The sequence below is a fragment of the Candoia aspera genome, chromosome 2 (assembly GCF_035149785.1).
Source record: "Candoia aspera isolate rCanAsp1 chromosome 2, rCanAsp1.hap2, whole genome shotgun sequence".
Lineage (NCBI taxonomy): Eukaryota > Metazoa > Chordata > Lepidosauria > Squamata > Boidae > Candoia > Candoia aspera.
In genome coordinates, this window is record NC_086154.1 from 248,163,324 (window position 1) to 248,181,764 (window position 18,441).

Sequence of the window (18,441 nt, forward strand, 5' to 3'; positions counted from 1 at the left end):
TCTTAACCCAGATACTCTCAACAGTACTGTCAAATTCAATTGGCAACCCATTGTTATGGTGAAATTTGTTTTCTTTTTACTTCTAAATGGTCTCCTTCGGCTGCTATATTCCAAACATCACCACATCCCTCTTATTCCTAATACATTTCAAATGTTGTTTGCAACATGATAAGCCTGCTGGAATGGGAAAAGATACACTGGAAAAGAAAGAGAAAAGGGACATGTCTGAAAAAGATGACATCAAGTGAGAGAATAGATTTCCCACCCACCTCAGCTTTGATCTACTCAACAATGGATACGCAGTCCCCCATAAACTGTCCTGAAGTCACATTACTCAGAAAAAAAAATGCCCTCTATCCCAAAGAGAGCACAAAGAGATCAAGGGAAAAATAAATTCCAGGGAAAATAGAAGTCTACCCTACCTTCTTCTAAGAACTTTAAGCAGGTGGTTTTTCCACTATAGAGTTTTCCCAAAATGCAACCTTTCATAGGAAATGGAGAAAATACAGGTGGAGGTGGTTCGGGTTCTGGGGGATAGACAAGTTCCATCAATCTGTGAATCACATGACCCAATATTACATTATCAGGTGGTGGTTTATTTACTCTGATCTCTTCAGGAGGGTACCATTCCTCAATCATAGCCTGTAGTAAGACAAATCACAAAATAAAATGGAACATTCTGCATCAATTCAAGCTGCTGGAAAAAGGAATCAAATTAAAGTGCAATCTTATGGGTGGTTACTTGGCAGAAAATTCCACTGAACTGTGTAAGATATTATCTTAGCAAAGGGAAGGGCTGCAACATGTATTTTATTCAAGAATCATGCCATGGCTTACAGCCATCAGCAAGAATAAACCTTCCCCAATCTGGCACTATCCAGAGATGGTGGAACTGCTATTCCCAGAATTCCAAAGGTCACGAAGGCTAGTAATTCTGAGAATTATGTCCAGACACACCTGTTGGGTTTCAGCTAGACGAAACTCTTGGGAAAGATTATGAGCTACTGTATTAAGTGTGTATTATACGGGAAACCTATGACCATGGCTTTATTTTTTTTCATCCATAATAAGTAACAGGTTTGCTTATGTAATAAATTTCACCTTCCCCAGTGTGGCTTCTATAAAGCAGTGGCCCTCCCACAACCTGGATTACTTTGAAGAAAACATGGAATTGCCAAATGCCTATGCGATGCATAGATTACCCCCAGAATCCGAGCACTCAGGAATGAAATATCAGTCTATGTGTCTGTTTTTATTGGTTTGCTTATTATTCAGTCTTCTTCTATAGTCAAATTCACACTGCTCATTTAAACCAAAATAATCTGAGCTAAGTCTTACCAGGAACTCTACCTTAAGAACATAAATTATGTCTCTGACTTATTCCTGCTGTTATCACTAGCAAACTTGATTTGGACTTCAGTGGTACTGTAGATGTATTGCAACATATATGTGTTGGCCATCCTGGCTGAGAATTACAGAAGTTGAAGTCCAGCACCTATGGAGGATATCAGGTTGAAGAAGGCTGCCATAGATTAGCCACTTGAAAATAAACCATATTGAAAAAGATTGTTCTTATTACTGATACTATCAATATTAAAGATCTATGTGATTTGTAGTTAGTATCAGTTGGAAACATGAACATCTTTTCATTCTTCCCAACATGACTAGAAAGCTTGAAAATGATTTTTTTCAAAAAGTACAGACCTTATGGGCTGTCTTAAACACTGGTTCTCAGAAACTTTACTTTTGCTTCTAATCTTCAAAGATGACATAATTTATTTTTGTCTTGGCTATTAACTTGGATCTCAATTTACTAGGATTGGCTTATATTGTTAATTTGAAAATTTTGTGAACAAGCTTGAAATTGGAAGAACAAAGAAAGATGCAATTTTTATGGATTCTCATTCCTGCTTTGTAGCAGAAAAAGGAACTGGTGAAATTCACTTTTTTCTGCTTCCATGAATGGTGGTATCCTACAAGCATAATGGCTCAGATACTTGTTCAGTGGCTCAGATACTGGATATCAGCCCATGCATTTTCATTCAAAGTTTCAAAGCATGAAACACTTTTATTTAGTTGCACTAGACAGTGAGACTGAATTATGTTTTCCCATGTCTAAACAAAACACTCATAAATGTTTCAGTTTCACTAACAAAAGAAAATAGCTTCTCAATCCAATACTGTGTTTCAGGAAATGACAGGTTATTAAAATATTTTGCAACCTGCATTGTCAGATTTTCCCTGAGCATGGATGTTGAGAAAAATAAAGGGTTGCAGACTACACCTACTCTGCCAACACAATGGAAATTCCTGACAAAATAGACTTTCTCTTGCTCAAAATCTCCTGTGCTTTTCTTAATTTCTGACCAGGGGACTTCCCAGACTTAATTTCTGAAGATGTGTGGAAAATGAAGAAAAAGAAGGTGGGGAGACCTGTAGAGAGTAAGGAAGGTGACCTTGATGGAGATATGCCAGCCCCTTTTGCCTAGGCAACAGAGCCTGCATATCTCTGTCAAGGTAATCTTCCTTACTCTCTACAACCCCACTGCATGAATATAAATCCTGGCACTTAACATTGGATGTAGCCAAATGTAAATAATGAGCCAAAGGTGGAATACACACAAACATCCTTGCCAAAGCAGGACAAATCATTCATCTGATGTTGGACAGTAATCAATAAAAGCTTATACCTTAATAAAGTTGTCTTTGAGATACCTCAAGTCTCTTTGCTGTTTGTGCTTTGACAAATAACCCCTGGAAATTTTTTTAAAAGGAGGGAGAAGAGTCTATTAACTTCTGTTAACCTTAAGAATATACAGTATTTGAAATTCCTTCTGCTACTCTTTGGGCATGTCAGGCTGAGAGAGGCAATTATCTTAAAACTTGGAGGGAAAGAAAGACACTTTTGTAAGAGAAAAAGCTGGTTACACCTTAGTGAAGATCTGAAAACAAAAAAGGACACATATAGGAGGTTAAAAAAAGAAGTCTCTAAGGAAGAGTGCATACAGGTAACTCAGAACTATAGGCATTTTACTTATTACAGGAAGTCCTTATTTAGCAACCACAATTGGGACTGGCAACTTGGTCATAAGGTGAAGCAGTCACTAAGTGAAACATGATTTTATGATTTTACTTCAGCTTTTCTTTGCTTTCCAGACCTGTGAAGGTCATAAATGTGAGGACTGGTCACAAAGTTACTTTTTCATCACTGTTGTAGCTGTGAATGGTTGCTAAATGAGTCAGTTGCTAAATGAAGACTACCTGTAATCCAAGTTTTATGGCCATCCAGAGTTTCTTTGGATAGATGAGTGGACATATAAATTGGATGGATGGATGAATAGCGTCAGAAAATCTGAAGTCTAAAGGACCTGAGCATCCTGAAGGATGCTAAGAACCACCACCACAGAAGTTCTTTTAAATATGTTTAAAACAAAACAAAGTTTTATAGTAGCTCCTCAGTGAAGATAACAATATGCTAACAGATAAGAAAGAAAGAGCTATTCAACTCTTATTTTGGTTCAGTCATCTCCAAGAAAAAGAATGTATGTTCCACAAGAAATTATGAAGAGCAGGACTGAAATTTGAGACTAATAAAAGCATGCTCGGGAAACATGTTTTTACTCTGAATTAGTTTAAATTTCCAAGGCCGAAACTGAGGGTCTGGCCAAAACTTGATGTTTTCAAAAATCTCTGAAAACTCCTAAAGAACTGGTGAAGTATCAGATGATGAATCAAATGTTTTTTCTCTCTTCAAACAGCAGAAAAAGAAAGATCTGAGGAATTACATTCCAGTATTTGACACCTAGGAAGATTTCTAGGGCAGATCATAATAATATTGATCTGTAAGTACCTTGAAAACAATGTGGTCATTGTCAGCATGGATTTGTCAAGAAGTCAGCATCGATTTGTCAAGAACAAGTCTTGTTGGTCTAAAACTTTTTGTTGGGTATTATGTTAGAGATTTGACAGATTTTCCTATGCAATTCTGTTTAGAGAGCTTTTTAAGAGTGAACTAGATATGATAATTAAATGGAAACATTGCTGGCTATAAACTGTACTCAAAAATTACTCATAAATGGCTCCTTGTCAGATTTGAGGAAGATATTGGGTGTGTCACAACATTCAGTTCTCACCCTGTATTCTTCAACGTTTTTATTTATTACTTAGAGGAAGATGTGGAAGAAATGTTTATCAAATTTGCAGATGACAAAATATTGGGTGGGACAACTAACATCCTAGAGATAGAAAGAAGGTTCAAATTTATTTCATGCTAACAGAGACCAATGCAAAATACTTCACTTAAGAAACAAAAATCAAATGTGCAGCTAAAAGCTGGGGACACTTGGCTTGGTAATTGTACTTGTGAAAAAGATTTGGTACAGTAATTACAAATGAAATAGTTGCAAATACAAAAAAGCAGATGCAGTTTTAGGCTGTATCAACAAAAGTATAGTTTCCAAATCACAGGAAGTAATAGCTACAGATTACTCTGCATTGCTTTTATCCCACATCAATTCTGGGCATTGCACAATGGCTTACTGCACAGAACAAATTAAACTGAGTTGCAATACAAATTGTGTTAACTGATGCCACAATATCAGAGAATATATGTAGTGCCTGACTTTTCCTTTAGGCACAGAACATCACTAGTATATATCAACATCACTAGTTAATTTAAAAAATGGTATTTCTGAGTCTTTCTTGTAGATCTCCAAATAATATTTGAAGGAACAGATTTAAGTTTTGTGAGTCTGCTTAGCTCTAAGTCAATCTCTGACTCAGGAAAATCATAGCTGGCTGTTACATTCAAAATGTTTCGTTTTCCCACCAATCTAACAGCAGAAACCAGCTGCAACTTTTTTTCACCACAGAGTAATATAAATAAATTAAAACCATGCCTGCTAGTTCAACTGGAAAGAGAAATTATCCAGTACGTGGCTCCAGCTGCACAATGGGAAAAGAATCATGGAGAAGGGAGCACAAAGCTTTTTCTTTCTTACAACTCTTAGCTTGCATAATAGAAACATGAGGTATGGCTGAGCTCAATCAAATGAGGCTTCATAAATGAGAAATAAGTGCACCTCCTTATAGACCTCTGCTCCTTCAAACCATCTCGTAATAGCTTTGATGCAAATAGTATGGGTTGTATTAAGCCACAATTTCCTATTTCATTCAGATCATGAATGTCTATTAGCAAACCCAGAAAACAAGGCATGAAGAAGCAGGAAGAAGGGGAGGAGCATTCAGCATCAACATTGTTTAAAGCTTCATATATTTAAGAACACTAATCATTTTTGCAAAGCTGTTCAAAGCAAAGTGTCAGCACGCGATAGATTTCCCTCACCAAGTATCTTCTTGGTTAGGATTGGGAAAACAGGTATCAGAAAGAGTGTGACTGACATGGAATTGGAACAGTATCTCCTGAATCAAAATGAGCATTATTTGTAGGGTAAGTATATGCTTACACAAGACACAGCCATGCTTTCTTAGTTCACAATCGAGTACACAACTGAAAATATGGCCAAGTAGCACTTTGGGCTATAAAGATATATAATAATATGGCAATAGTTTCCCCTGTTCCCCCCACCCCCACCTAAATTAGCTTTTTAAAATGAACACCTACCACATGAACAGCCTATACTTAACTTACATTTGCTGTTGGAGAGGCAGTAAGCCAGGACTGGCTGTATACAGTTGGCATATTTGAAGTGCACTGAGTGAACTTCATCAAAGATTATCCCAACATTTTCTGACTATATTTAACTCAGTCTTATATTTACATCAGGAGTTGACAGCCTACGGCTATTAGATCTTTGATTTTCAGCTCTCATCAGCCTAAACCGCATATCAATGGCAAGGGGCTATGGAATTGTAATCCAAAATGTCTGGAAGACATCAGATTAGCTGCTATTAATTTAAACACTAGTCTGTAATTAGAGATGACCAGAAATTGCATGCAAGTGATTACAGGTAATTCCATGCAAGCAACTGGAAAAGAAGGAAGTAAGAAGGCTGCTGGAGGATGCAGAAATAGTTAGCAGCCTACTAATGTTTGGAACTATATTTACTAAATTGTTTTCTGTAGGATTTACTGAAGAAAAACTGTAGATTATAGGAGATCCTTCAGGGTCACTCTGCAGATGATGAACCTGTAGACTAGAATGAAACTAAGTCAGATGTACTTAGTTGCCATGAAAATCAATGGGACAAATTATGACTAAGTTTTGCCAACAATGTCAAAAGGAGCCAATTTAGCTGGAAGGCAACCCATTGTTATTATTATTATTATTAGCTAATAGCTTTTTAAAAATAACTAAAGCTACTTTGAAAGGAAGAGATACGATTAAAAACACTAAAATGCCAAAAACAGCAACCAACAAAGCAAAAAAATCTCAAGTTAAAATACTACTTTGAAAACAGCATGTCATGACATTCCAGGCATTACAATTCCTTAATGTTCATTAATGCAATCATATTAAAGAATTCTCATCAAATGGATTGCTTTGATGCTACACTTGAATGTATTTAGTAGTAACCACTGTTTAGGGCTCAGAAAAGCAATGCTTCAAGAATGAGCAGGAGCACAAGCAAAGCATCTCACTTTGAACCATTAAAGCAGTTGCAAGGCTTATGCAAGGCTTGGGCAGTTGTTTTGCAAAGTATGTTAAGACAACTAGGAGCAGCTTTTGAAGCAGCCACCTGAGCCTTGCAAAAGATGTAACTGTTTATCAATGCAAAGAGACTGCTTTGTTTGCACTTTTGCACAGCCATATCTCTCTTCAGTTTTTGCCATTAATCTGGCTCTAGAAGAGCCCTCTGACTCCTCAAGATTACATTTCCAAGCAAGTAATCTGTGGCATCAAGATTTCAAATAGCACAAAACCACATTTCTATTTTAGTGCTATTTTTGTACTAAATGCATTCTGTACTGTGCTGCACAAAGAGAAAAGGAATACTGTATATGAAGTGGTCTTGCATCCGTGCAGACCATTAGTTCATCCAGCTCAACAGTGTCTCTTCCGTAGAAGTGATACTCACAATTATTCTATGCGGTTTGAGATAGGAAATTTTCTGAGCTCTATTGAGAGACTCCAGAGATTTAATTTGGATCTTCCTGCACAAAAACCAAGGTTTTTTTCTCCAAACTGTGTTCCTTCCTCGACCATGGTAATAGTAACAGTTGACTGCCAAGTTTGAAGATTATATGGTCAACTAACACCCAATTTTGCAATTTGGGGCATGCCATGGGGTGCACACTTTTTTCATGTCTTCCTCCTCCCTCTTCCCCAAGTGCACTTTAATAAAATTTGCAAAAAAACAAGCACAATGTCCTTGCATATGCAACTACATTAATTTCCCCTTCTTTTATGGAATCCTATGGATTGATAAAACACTAAATAAATAGGAAGAATCTTTCAGACCTGACTATACAAACACTGAAACTTCTAGGCTGAGAATGTTTTAAAAGATGGTTGATGCAAATGACTGTGGCAGTAGCGTGATGTGATCATTTCTGTACAAAGTAATCACAATTATTTTTGTCTATTCAAAACAGTACATTAGCTATAGTACACAGGAAGAAGCTGTTCCACGCTGACTAGCCTTAATACGTACAGGCCTACTTCCTGTTGGAAGCCAATCCACTTATTGCCTGTGATCCTCTAATCAGGCACTTACATCTTTATCAGTAAAATGGATTATAAGTAGAGCTACCTTATCTGGGCTGTAGTTATCTGGACCATTAGATAGAAGCAAACTCAGGTTTTTCAATAACTCTGTGCAGTCATCTAGTGGTCACCTAGGTTTTTGCAGCCAGGTAAGATAGCCCTACTATAAAGTGCTACATTGGGGAAAATAATTCATACACTTTAAAATAAAGAATGTCTTGAAAGTTAGAAGTATGTTACCTGTCCACAGACCTCAGTTTCTCTTTCTGTATAAATAGGTTACACATAAAGACTTGATGTATATTTACCAGTTGGTGCAGCTGCTACTTTCACAAGGCATGGTCCCATGCTTTCCGCACTCACATTATTAGCATGAGCCCATTTGTTGTTGCACCTTTCTGATACAGGCAGCACTAATGTGGTTCCTGCCTAGATCAGTATGTGCCAGTGCTAACTTCAACTTTTGGCATCTTACTGGAAGGAAACCAGCAACTCTACCATACTGGTAATATATGGATCATGCTGAAATCTGCAATTTAGTTCCACTGAAGATAACAGCCATAATATACCCATCCATTTCACTGGAGCAATGTCATGGTAATAGATTAACGCAGAAGCATTTTGGGAATATATCACAGTAACCCTGATGTTTGTATTAAATGAACAAAATAGGATATCTTTGTTCAAATACATAATCTATTGTATGAACAAAAAAATACCATTCAGTTTCAGAAATTAGAAAGAAGCTAAATTGTTTTGTGTTAAGACAAAAATACCGCACAGACCCCAAAGTAAGGCTTACAACTTGGTGAAAATAAAATGTACCAATTGTGTTCAGGATGTGGGCAGAAAAAGAACATATAAATGTGGTTTCATTTCCCAAACAAGATAAAAAATAAACACACAGGCTATTTATGAAGATGGTTTTTCAAAGTTCAAATAAGTTGGTAGAAAAAAATCCAAACCCAACCCAAATATATATACTTTTTTCTCAGTGCAGTCAAACTGAAAATAGAGGAATCTGAAAATAAGGACCTGAAGAATGGATATCAGACAATGCAAATATTCAGAATTCAATTATTTAATCATGTCTGCTTTTGAAAAGAGGGCAAAGAGGGAATATATACTTAGCTAGAACTCTACCTCTTTAAAGATTCCTAAAAAGAGATAACGATAACTAATTCTGAGAACTGTCTTATAAAAATAAAGACATTGAAATTGACTGCTCTTAAAATAACAAGAATTGTACTAGAAAATACCAATTGTTTTGTATGAAAGAAGACTACTCATTCAGTGACAGACAGTGTTTATTTTGCATCAGGTTTTGTGGATTACTTTGTGTTAACATTGTCTAGCACAGTGCAATGTACTACAGTTTACTTTCTACTTATGTAATAGTTTATCACGATCTTGGAGCTTTTGCATATTACTGTTATTGCTTATGGGGGGCCACAGAATGGACTGTGACTGTATAACCATCCAGACTGGCAGTGAATCAAGGCACTGCCAGATCCTAGAAAAATGGCGCATGAAGTACGTTTAACTGCAAAAATGCTCATTATGCTAATGTGAAATCATGCATCAATCACAGAACAAAGATGGTAGTCACGAACAATGATTTTATGAGCTATATATTCTTCCACTAGGCCATACCAGTTGGGAGTACCTTATATTCATCATAATCTTTCTCATCTAGCAAATTAATTTTGTCCAGTTCTACTAATTGTTCTGGAGTCGGCTTTGCTGGCAACTGGTCGATGTCAGCTTGCTCATAAATTGGCTTTCCTTTCAAGAAGAGTTCCTTCCAGTCACGCATTAGCTTTGCAGGAATTAAACTGTGGAAAGCAAGGAAAACAAAATTGTGTGCAGAACGAAGGGAACATGCTTTTCATCAACGGCAGTGATCAATGGTAAAATGAAACATGGAATGTAAGAAATTACTTTGAAAAGAGGAAGATATAGCAGATAAATCATATTTACACAAAATGGCTCGAGTATACATCAGGAAGATCATTTTTTCCTCCAATCAACTTGGCAGTTGGTGTGTGTGCGTGCATGTGCGTATGTGTTGGGATATCATTTTACACTCAAGCTGCTGAAAACAATCAAATGGGCAGGAAATTGAAGTAACTACAGATATCATTGCTAAAATGTATGGATATCTTTTAAGAGTAGCAGCTTGGGAAAGACTGATTGCCTAGTGAATTGTGATGCTTTTTACAACACTTCAGTCTCTCTTCTTTCCTCTCATCTTTGCCTCAGCCTCATCTTGATCCAGTTTTGTTTCTCTCTTTCTCTTTCATACCCCCCTTTTTTTCTTTCCTGCTGCTACTGCTGAAAAGAGGGAAAGGAATATGTGTCTTGTGTCTGTAAACTGGTCTGTATCTGGGCCTGAGAGTGGCTTGTGTATGTGAGACTGCTGTTAAAGCAAACATGGATGAGATTTATAAATGTGATACCTTCTTTTACAGGCAATTAATGTTAATCAATGATTATTAATTCAACTGTTATTTTTTTCATTCTGTTCCTGTTTTGGAGTGTGGCTTCTGTCAGATACAATATACCCACCTGCACACATACATATACAGAAAAAGAAACTTGCATATATTTGGCTGGGGGAAATCTCTAAAACTGATTTCAACTGGAATTGATAAGCTGGGAATCTGGATATTGCACAAAACATTTGTTTGCCTCTCGAGAGAGAGCGCGTGTCAATCTACTCTTCTTGGAGGGAGGATCATCTGAAATTCAGGGTCATCATCCTTCCAGATAAAGATGGTAAGCAGAACAGCGAGGCAACAGACACCCCACTATTCTGTATGTTCATCCATGCTCTAATTTTTCCCTCTGGCCAGGAATATCTCCACTTTTCTTTTACAGTATCAAAAAGAAGCAGCCACTAAGTTTGGATCAATCCAAGTTAAGCTCAATTAGATCTGGGATTCAGTATTGGAATGGACATATATACTGTCTGACAAGGATTAATCTTAATATTTTCCACTTAAGAAAATTATTCCTAGATATATAAGGGACATTATTCTGAATATGTGTATGGGGGAAAATAATCAGAATTTGATCAGAAATATCTGATCCATTGCTCCAGTGAAATGGATGGATTGGTCAATAAATGACCAAAAAACAGATGGTCTCATCTGGAACTATTTTCATTTTACTGAGAGGATACAATTTATTTTTATTTGAAAACATGCACTGACTTGTTGAGCATAAACACATCTGCTATTATTGTGCTTCCCTGTAATACTAGAAGATTTAACCAGTTATTTTATAAATAATAAGCCTAAAACAGTTTGGGCTTTTCCCCCCCTAGATGAATGTTAATATTCACTAAATGAGATACTCAGGAGTACAAGAAGACATAAAATATGACACTGGATTATCTGGTACACGAATCTCAATGGAAGTCCATTTCGGCATTTAGATGTCACATTTCTATAGATTTAAAATTAAGTTTAATTCAACAAAGGTATTATTTTAAGTCCATTAGACACTTCTATGTCTGATTAGAAAGAAACAGATGATTCAGTTAATTGTTGGAGATGTGGAATTCAAAATGTAACATTGATTCATATGATTTGGTCATGTACTATAAAGTTTTGTTTCTGGACTGAAGTTATTCCACACATTAATTTATTCTGGAAGACTTGTTTTTTTCATAGATTCTTATGATCTTTTGAATTATGTATCAATGATTTGGAAATGAACAGGAGAGCAACAGTAATAGATACTGCATTTTCATGGATGCAAAAATTTCTATTTTAGCCTGGAAGGATACCCATTTTTCATCAATTATAGAACAGTCTCATCACAAAAACAACTAAATGTACTTTGTCTGGTATTGTTTAACTTGTATTAATATTACATTGAGTATTAATTGCACAACTTAAGAAATAACCCTTCAACTTTTTGAATTGATGGATAGCACAAAAATGTTTTGAATAGATCTGTATGGTAGATATCCTTTAAAGTATGTTAATTTATATGGAGTTGCAGATTATGCACATACCTACTTTGCTGGCAGGAAATGCTTGGAGATGGAGTTCACTCTAAAGGGCACCATCCTGAGGAAACCTGGGTTAGAGTTCACTCCTTAACTGTCCTATAGCTTATTTAGTTCAATGTTTATAACCCAGCTCATGGCACTCTATTATGGTGGAATATAATAACTAACATCAACAGAAACAACCTAGAGAAAACTATGATGCAGACCAACTACTATCCCTAGCACTAAAAGTGTAGGTGAATCACTAGATCTTTACAAGGTGCTGAAATAAAATAAAACCAAGGATGATGCCACCTTGATGCTAGGAAGAAAAGGCACTTTATAACTAGTGGGTTACACCTGAAAGTGGTTTTTCTCTTAAATCTCCACATAGCAAGCTCACACAGGTGGGCTGTGGAGGAGGACACCTCAACAGTATTTGGCCCTATATACTGAGTTTCCAAGCCCAAATCATGCTCAGGCTTCATTGCTGTTTTCTCATTTGCACTCCTGAGGATCAAACTGAAGTATATTTCTGTACATTTGCTCATTTTTCCCAAGATAGCAAAAAGAAAATGAAAAAAACAGAACAAACAAAAAACAAAACCATATATATTTAGGGACTTACTTATTTGTCAGCGTTCTATATTCTCCTATTTTAGTTGCTAAATCAATTATTTGTTCAATGACATCCCAGCACATTTCATAATGCTTCTTATAGCGAGCCTCAGCTCTTTCAGCAGCAAGCTTTGTATGGAGTTGTTTTTCTCTAAGGGCCTGTTCTGCAAGTTCAATTTTCTCTTGTTTTGCAAGAGCCTAAAAGGAGATGGGAAAAAACTGGTCCATTTCTTCAAATTGATAAGACAAGACAATCTGAAGTGAAATGTAGCACCAAAACTCATTATCCAAATTTCACTGTCATTATTAACAGTCCAGATAAATATAATCTCATATAAATGGCCCTGTGAAGGAATGTCACCTTGAGAAGTCAAGGATTTAGAGACCAGCCATACCTTTTCTTGGGATCATGCAACAGCTGCAGAAGGCAGCCACAGGATTCTGAGAAAGGATGCTAATGCTTTAAAGAGTGCAGACACATACTATGTTCGTGTTCCAGTATGCAAAACCACCTTTTTGGAATAAGATCCAAAGCACTGTGCAGCTGTAGCAAAAAATACCAGCTCAGAAACAGATTATATCCAGATTAAACACTGGTATTGATTTAATATCTACTTGAACATCTGCAGCGTTTGAATAAGCATCAGAGCATCTTCAGAATCTGATGTTGTCAGAATGACAAAACAAGGGTTGCAACATAAGCTTTGCCTCTTATGCATACATGAGCAACTGCTCTCTGATTGGACCTTCCTTTACTTTCATCTGCTAATCATCTCCCTTTACAGAACACATTGCTCAACCGGCATGTTAACCCACTTTACCCCACTCTGTTACTATGTTAGAATTCTGCTAACTGTATTGGTGAAGGAAGATCATGATAATCAGTGGATAAAGAGACAAAATGCACAATAATTGCTTCTTTAATTTGAGCTCTTCAAATAAGTGTAAGTAAGTGTAAGTAAGCAGTAAGTGTAAGAACTAAGTGAGGACATATCCTTCTGACTCTAGAGCTTCCTATGATCTGTAGAAACCTCTCTGGCACACAAGGGAATTGTGGCCTCTAGTGGATGTATCTGTGACTTCAAAATAAAGGTCTGGTGGCCTCAAAACGACCATTTATAGGTGACTGCACTTTATTACACCTGGCAAGCTACTTATGTGGAAGTGAGTCTTTGGTGAACACCATCGATCATATCTTCCAACCTCTTCTCAACTACAAAAAAACCCTAACTTTTCCCAGAAGAATGGAAGAATAGCACAATCTTCACAGATGCAGATGTTGTCCAACTCTTTTCTTCTACTAATGTACCTTTTGTTCTGTGGGCTAGGGCTACCATTGCTGAACTGCAGAAAACTCTTCCATCTAATGAATGTCTGTATTTCTGCAGCACTGATATAAACAGCCAGGCAAATTGAAAGTCTGTGGCAGAGACTCAGTTCCTGGGACTAAGCTTGACTGAATTTAAAAAGCATTGTGTTTGCTTTGTTCTCCTAAATAATGGGTTTCTTGAGGCTGTTGATCAATGTTGGTCCCCACATTTCTTCAAGACAAAGAAATATAAAAGTAAATGCAATCAGAGGAGGTGTTTAAAAAAAAAGAAGATAAGACTGTAAAGATTTTATTTTAAAAAGAGAGGATTCAAAAAGAAAAATACAGTAACAGCAAGGACAATAATGAATATCTACCTCCTCCCTGTCAAGAGCTTCTTGAAATTCTTTGAGGCGTCTTTCCTCAAACTGCTTTTCTCTGTAAATTCTGTTTTGCCACAGGACTTCTTTTTCATGCCTCACATGCATCAGTTGAACAGCTATTCTCCGCTCCTGCTGGGACTGTCTCATAAGTCGGTTAACAAGCTGCTCTTCTCTGTATGCCTCCTAAAATAATAAAGAAACCAGTGACAATATTGTTTTAACTATCTAGTTAATGATAATGTACAGTTTCTGCAGTGTGTGTGTGTGTTAATGCACAATAGCTGGTATAAACTGAAAAATCTCTGCTGGAAGTAAGCTATTGGGAATAAACTCAATTCAACTGGAAGAGATTTACTTTCAAGTAAACATGAACCAGATTGCATAGCACCATCAGTTAACCACTTGTGGGGGCTAACTAGCTTCAGTTTATTTCAAGGACTTGTGGGATAAAGAAGATAAAGTTATTGCTAGATTTACTCGTAAAAAAAGAAGGATTGGCCATCAGGAATTATTTGTCTCAACAGTCCTGATGCACTCTTAAAACCAGGGTATCACCTAGAAAAATGCTGTATTTTTAAGTTTGAAGAATTTCTTCTGTCCTTCATATTTAGTTTTTTACAGTCGCAGACCTAATACTTTTAGTATTATGCTAGCTTTTTAAAATCTACCATTATGCTTAACATTAAAGTCTGATGAAGAACTCAAAAATTTTCTTATTATTTTCACTAATAAAGGTATTAGTGAAAATAATGTCTTTTCAAACTGGTAATTCACAACATTATCAATGCCTCATCTAAAAATCAGAAGGCAGCATATCTAACTCACTTCTTGTGCTTCGTGGGCTATTAGTTGCTCTCTTAACATCTTTCGTCTCCTCTTCTCCCGTTGTTCTCGAGCAAAGGTATCTTCCTCAAGACGTTTCTGAATTTTCCTAATATATTCATCATCCGAGTAGGTGTTCAGTAGGTCAGTAATGGCTGGATTTGCCACAGCTAGTTCTTGTGCCTGTTTTACAGCACTTATCATGCTAAGGAAACAATATGGGACATCTGGTGTTACAGGTTTTACACAAAGGATTAAAGAAACTGCTTCCTATCTGTTGTCTTACATTGTTTTATATTATTAATATTATATTATATTGTATATTATAATAAAATTTTTATAACACCATCAGTGCATATACTATATGCACTTCAGTGTATCACAAGCAAAGAACAGGACAGCCTTGGGATCATTTACTATTTTTTCTCAGATTAAGAGATAATTTGAAGACATTTCTTGAACAGGAGATAATTCTATGCACCCACCATAGTCCTGATTTATATCCTTCCCATGGCTGTTATTTGCTCTCACAAAAACAAAAACTCCAAGTCTTGGACAAGCAAGGTATGCAATGACCATCATTGATGATTTCTCAAGATACACATTTATCTACATCTTAAAACATAAAGATGAGGCATTTGAGAAATTTAAAAGTTTTGTGACATGGGCAAATGGAAAATTCCCTAGGCCTGTATCTGCACTCCAATGTGATAGAGGAGGAGAATACCTTTCTCACAAATTCAGAAGATTCCTAGTGGAAAAAGGGATAGAACAAATTCTTTCTAACCCTTACACCCCTCAGCAAAATGGTGTTGCTGAAAGAAAGGGCAGAACCTTGCAAAATGCGATGGAATGCATGATTAAAGATTCACAATTATCTTTTAAGTACTGGGAAGAGGCCATATCTACTGCCACTTATGTACAAAACAGATTGTATAACTCTGTGATTCAGGACACTCCATTCCATTTGTTTTATGGTGTGAAACCAAAGGTAAACCATCTTAGGGTGTTTGGTAGCACTGCTTGGGTTCACATTCCAAAACAGCAGAGAAGGAAAGGAGGCCCCACAACAAAGAAAGCCATCTTTGTTGGCTACGAACAAAGCCAAAGGAGCTACAGGTTCATAATGGGAGAGAAATTAATAATTAGCAAAAGCACTTCTTTTGCTGAACAAAACTGGGGGAGATTAAATTCTAGCTCTCCAGTTCATCTGACCACCACAAGAGAACAGCAAGGACTTGCTGATGGTGATCTTTTGCCTGATGAGGACATTAAACCAGAAAAGCAAACTGAAGATCTGTCTGATGAGACAGATGCTTCTCAGGAAAGTGATAGGAGTCAAAATTTAAGCCCTGTATTACCTCACAGATCTCATAGGAGTAATAAAGGCGTTCCTCCATCACGTTTTCAGGCTGAAACAGTAAAGGCTTTTCACATATTCACAGAACCTGAGTCTTTAGAACAAGTGAATGCTTTACCACCTGAGATTGCACAAAATTGGCATTCTGCCATGCAACAGGAGTTAGCATCCTTGAAAGAAAATAAAACATGGAAACTGGTAAATCTACCTCCCAATGAACGCTGTCTGGGTTGTAGGTGGGTTTTCAAACTGAAAAGTGATGCTGATGGCAAAATCCAAAAATATAAAGCAAGGTTGGTTGCAAAAGGGTTCACTCAAAGGAAAGATTTAGACTTTGACAAGACTTTTGCACCAGTTACTAAAGGTGAATCAATTAGATTACTGTTAAAAGTCGCTGCACTGAAAGGAATGTCAGTTAACCACTATGACATTCAAACTGCATTTCTCTATGGTGATTTAGACCACAGATTATACATGCAGCAACCCCCTGGCTATGAAAAAGGGGAGAATCTAGTCTGTGAACTGCAGAAGTCAATCTATGGGTTAAAACAAGCTGCTAGATCCTGGAACCAAAAAGTAGATGAAAAACTGCAGAATTTTGGTTTTGAAAAAGGAAAAGCAGATCCCTGTGTATATATGAAGAAGGACAAACAAGGCTGAATGTATCTGTGCATTTATGTTGAGGATTTGCTGCTGTTCACATCAACAGAAAAACAAAGGCTTGATTTTGAAGCCTGCATGAAAAGCCATTTCACATTAAAAAGCCTTGGAATTATAACAACCTAGGTTTGGAAAAACACAGGAAGAAGAATGGTAGCTTTCTGTTAACCCAAAGGGGAGATAATGGTAAAGTAATGTGAATGGAAAGACATATAAAGTTGTCAGAGAAGATTGGTTTGCATCTTAATCTGTAGTGTAAAAAGGGGAGTGTTGATGTTTTCCTACTAACGATTAAGACTGCTATTGTACCTAATCATTTTGGCCGGGTGAAGAGGTTGTATTTGATTGTCTCCTTTCACGTGCTTGATGCAAATCGCCTGGGGGGGAGGATCCTGCCCGGACTTGTTTCTTACTTCCCCTTTTTCTCTGTGCCGATATGTAGCCAAGCTAGGTAGCTCTGAATGAGAGCTAAGTCCAAAACAAAATATGTTTTGCTTTTGTTTTGCTTTTTGTAAACAAATTATTTTTATAGAAATGCCTCTTCAGCAAAGGATCGTTACCTTGTCATGGTGCTGGAGCTTGAGCACCTCAATGATGCCATGAGCTAAACCGTGAAGGGCCACCCAAGACGGGAAGGTCATGACAGAGAGGTCAGACTAAATGCGATCCCTGGGGAAGGTAATGGCAACCCACCCCAGTATTCTTGCCGTGAAAACTAAATGGATCAGTACAACCAGAGATATGTCGGTATACCATTGGAAGATGAGACCCCCAGGTCGGAAGATGGTCAAAATGCTACTGGGGAGGAACAGAGGATGAGCTCAACTAGCCCCAGACGTGATGACGCAGCTAGCTCAAAGCCGAAAGGACGGCTAGCGGCCGACGGTGCTGGTGGTGAACGGCGAATCCAATGTTCTAAGGATCAACACACCATTGGAACCTGGAATGTAAGATCTATGAGCCAGGGCAAATTGGATGTGGTTATTGGTGAGAGGTCAAGATTAAAGATAGACATTCTGAGCGTCAGTGAACTGAAATGGACTGGAATGGACCACTTCACATCAAATGACCACCAGATCTACTACTGTGGACAAGAGGGCCACAGAAGACATGGAGTAGCCTTCATAATTAATAGTAAAGTGGCTAAAGCAGTGCTTGGATACAACCCAAAAAACGACAGAATGAACTCAATTCGAATCCAGGGCAAGCCATCTAACATCACAGTGATCCAAATATACGCCCCAACCACAAATGCTGAAGAAGCTGAAGTAGAGCAGTTCTATGAGGATCTGCAGCACCTACTGGACAACACGCCTAAAAGAGATGTTATTTTCATCACAGGAGACTGGAATGCTAAGGTGGGCAGTCAAATGACACCTCGAATTACAGGTAAGTATGGCCTGGGAGAACAAAATGAAGCAGGACATAGGCTGATAGAATTTTGCCAAGACAATTCACTCTGCATAACAAACACTCTCTTCCAACAACCTAAGAGACGGCTTTATACATGGACTTCACCAGATGGACAACACCGAAACCAGATTGACTACATCCTTTGCAGCCAAAGGTGGCGGACATCTCTACAGTCAGTAAAAACAAGGCCTGGAGCTGACTGTAGTTCA

The 18,441-nt window shown here is 37.3% G+C and overlaps 1 protein-coding gene across 1 annotated transcript in view; it reads right to left on the reverse strand.

Moving 5' to 3' along the window:
• Positions 1 to 18,441, reverse strand: part of SPEF2 (sperm flagellar 2) — a 131,708-nt gene that overhangs the window by 83,999 nt on the left and 29,268 nt on the right. The window contains exons 7-11 of the mRNA XM_063293167.1: positions 14,803 to 15,004; positions 13,972 to 14,160; positions 12,296 to 12,483; positions 9,316 to 9,502; positions 423 to 642 (exon numbers count right to left, since the gene is read on the reverse strand). Of these exons, the coding sequence (XP_063149237.1) occupies positions 423 to 642; positions 9,316 to 9,502; positions 12,296 to 12,483; positions 13,972 to 14,160; positions 14,803 to 15,004 (986 nt within the window). The remainder of the gene's footprint in view (positions 1 to 422; positions 643 to 9,315; positions 9,503 to 12,295; positions 12,484 to 13,971; positions 14,161 to 14,802; positions 15,005 to 18,441) is intronic.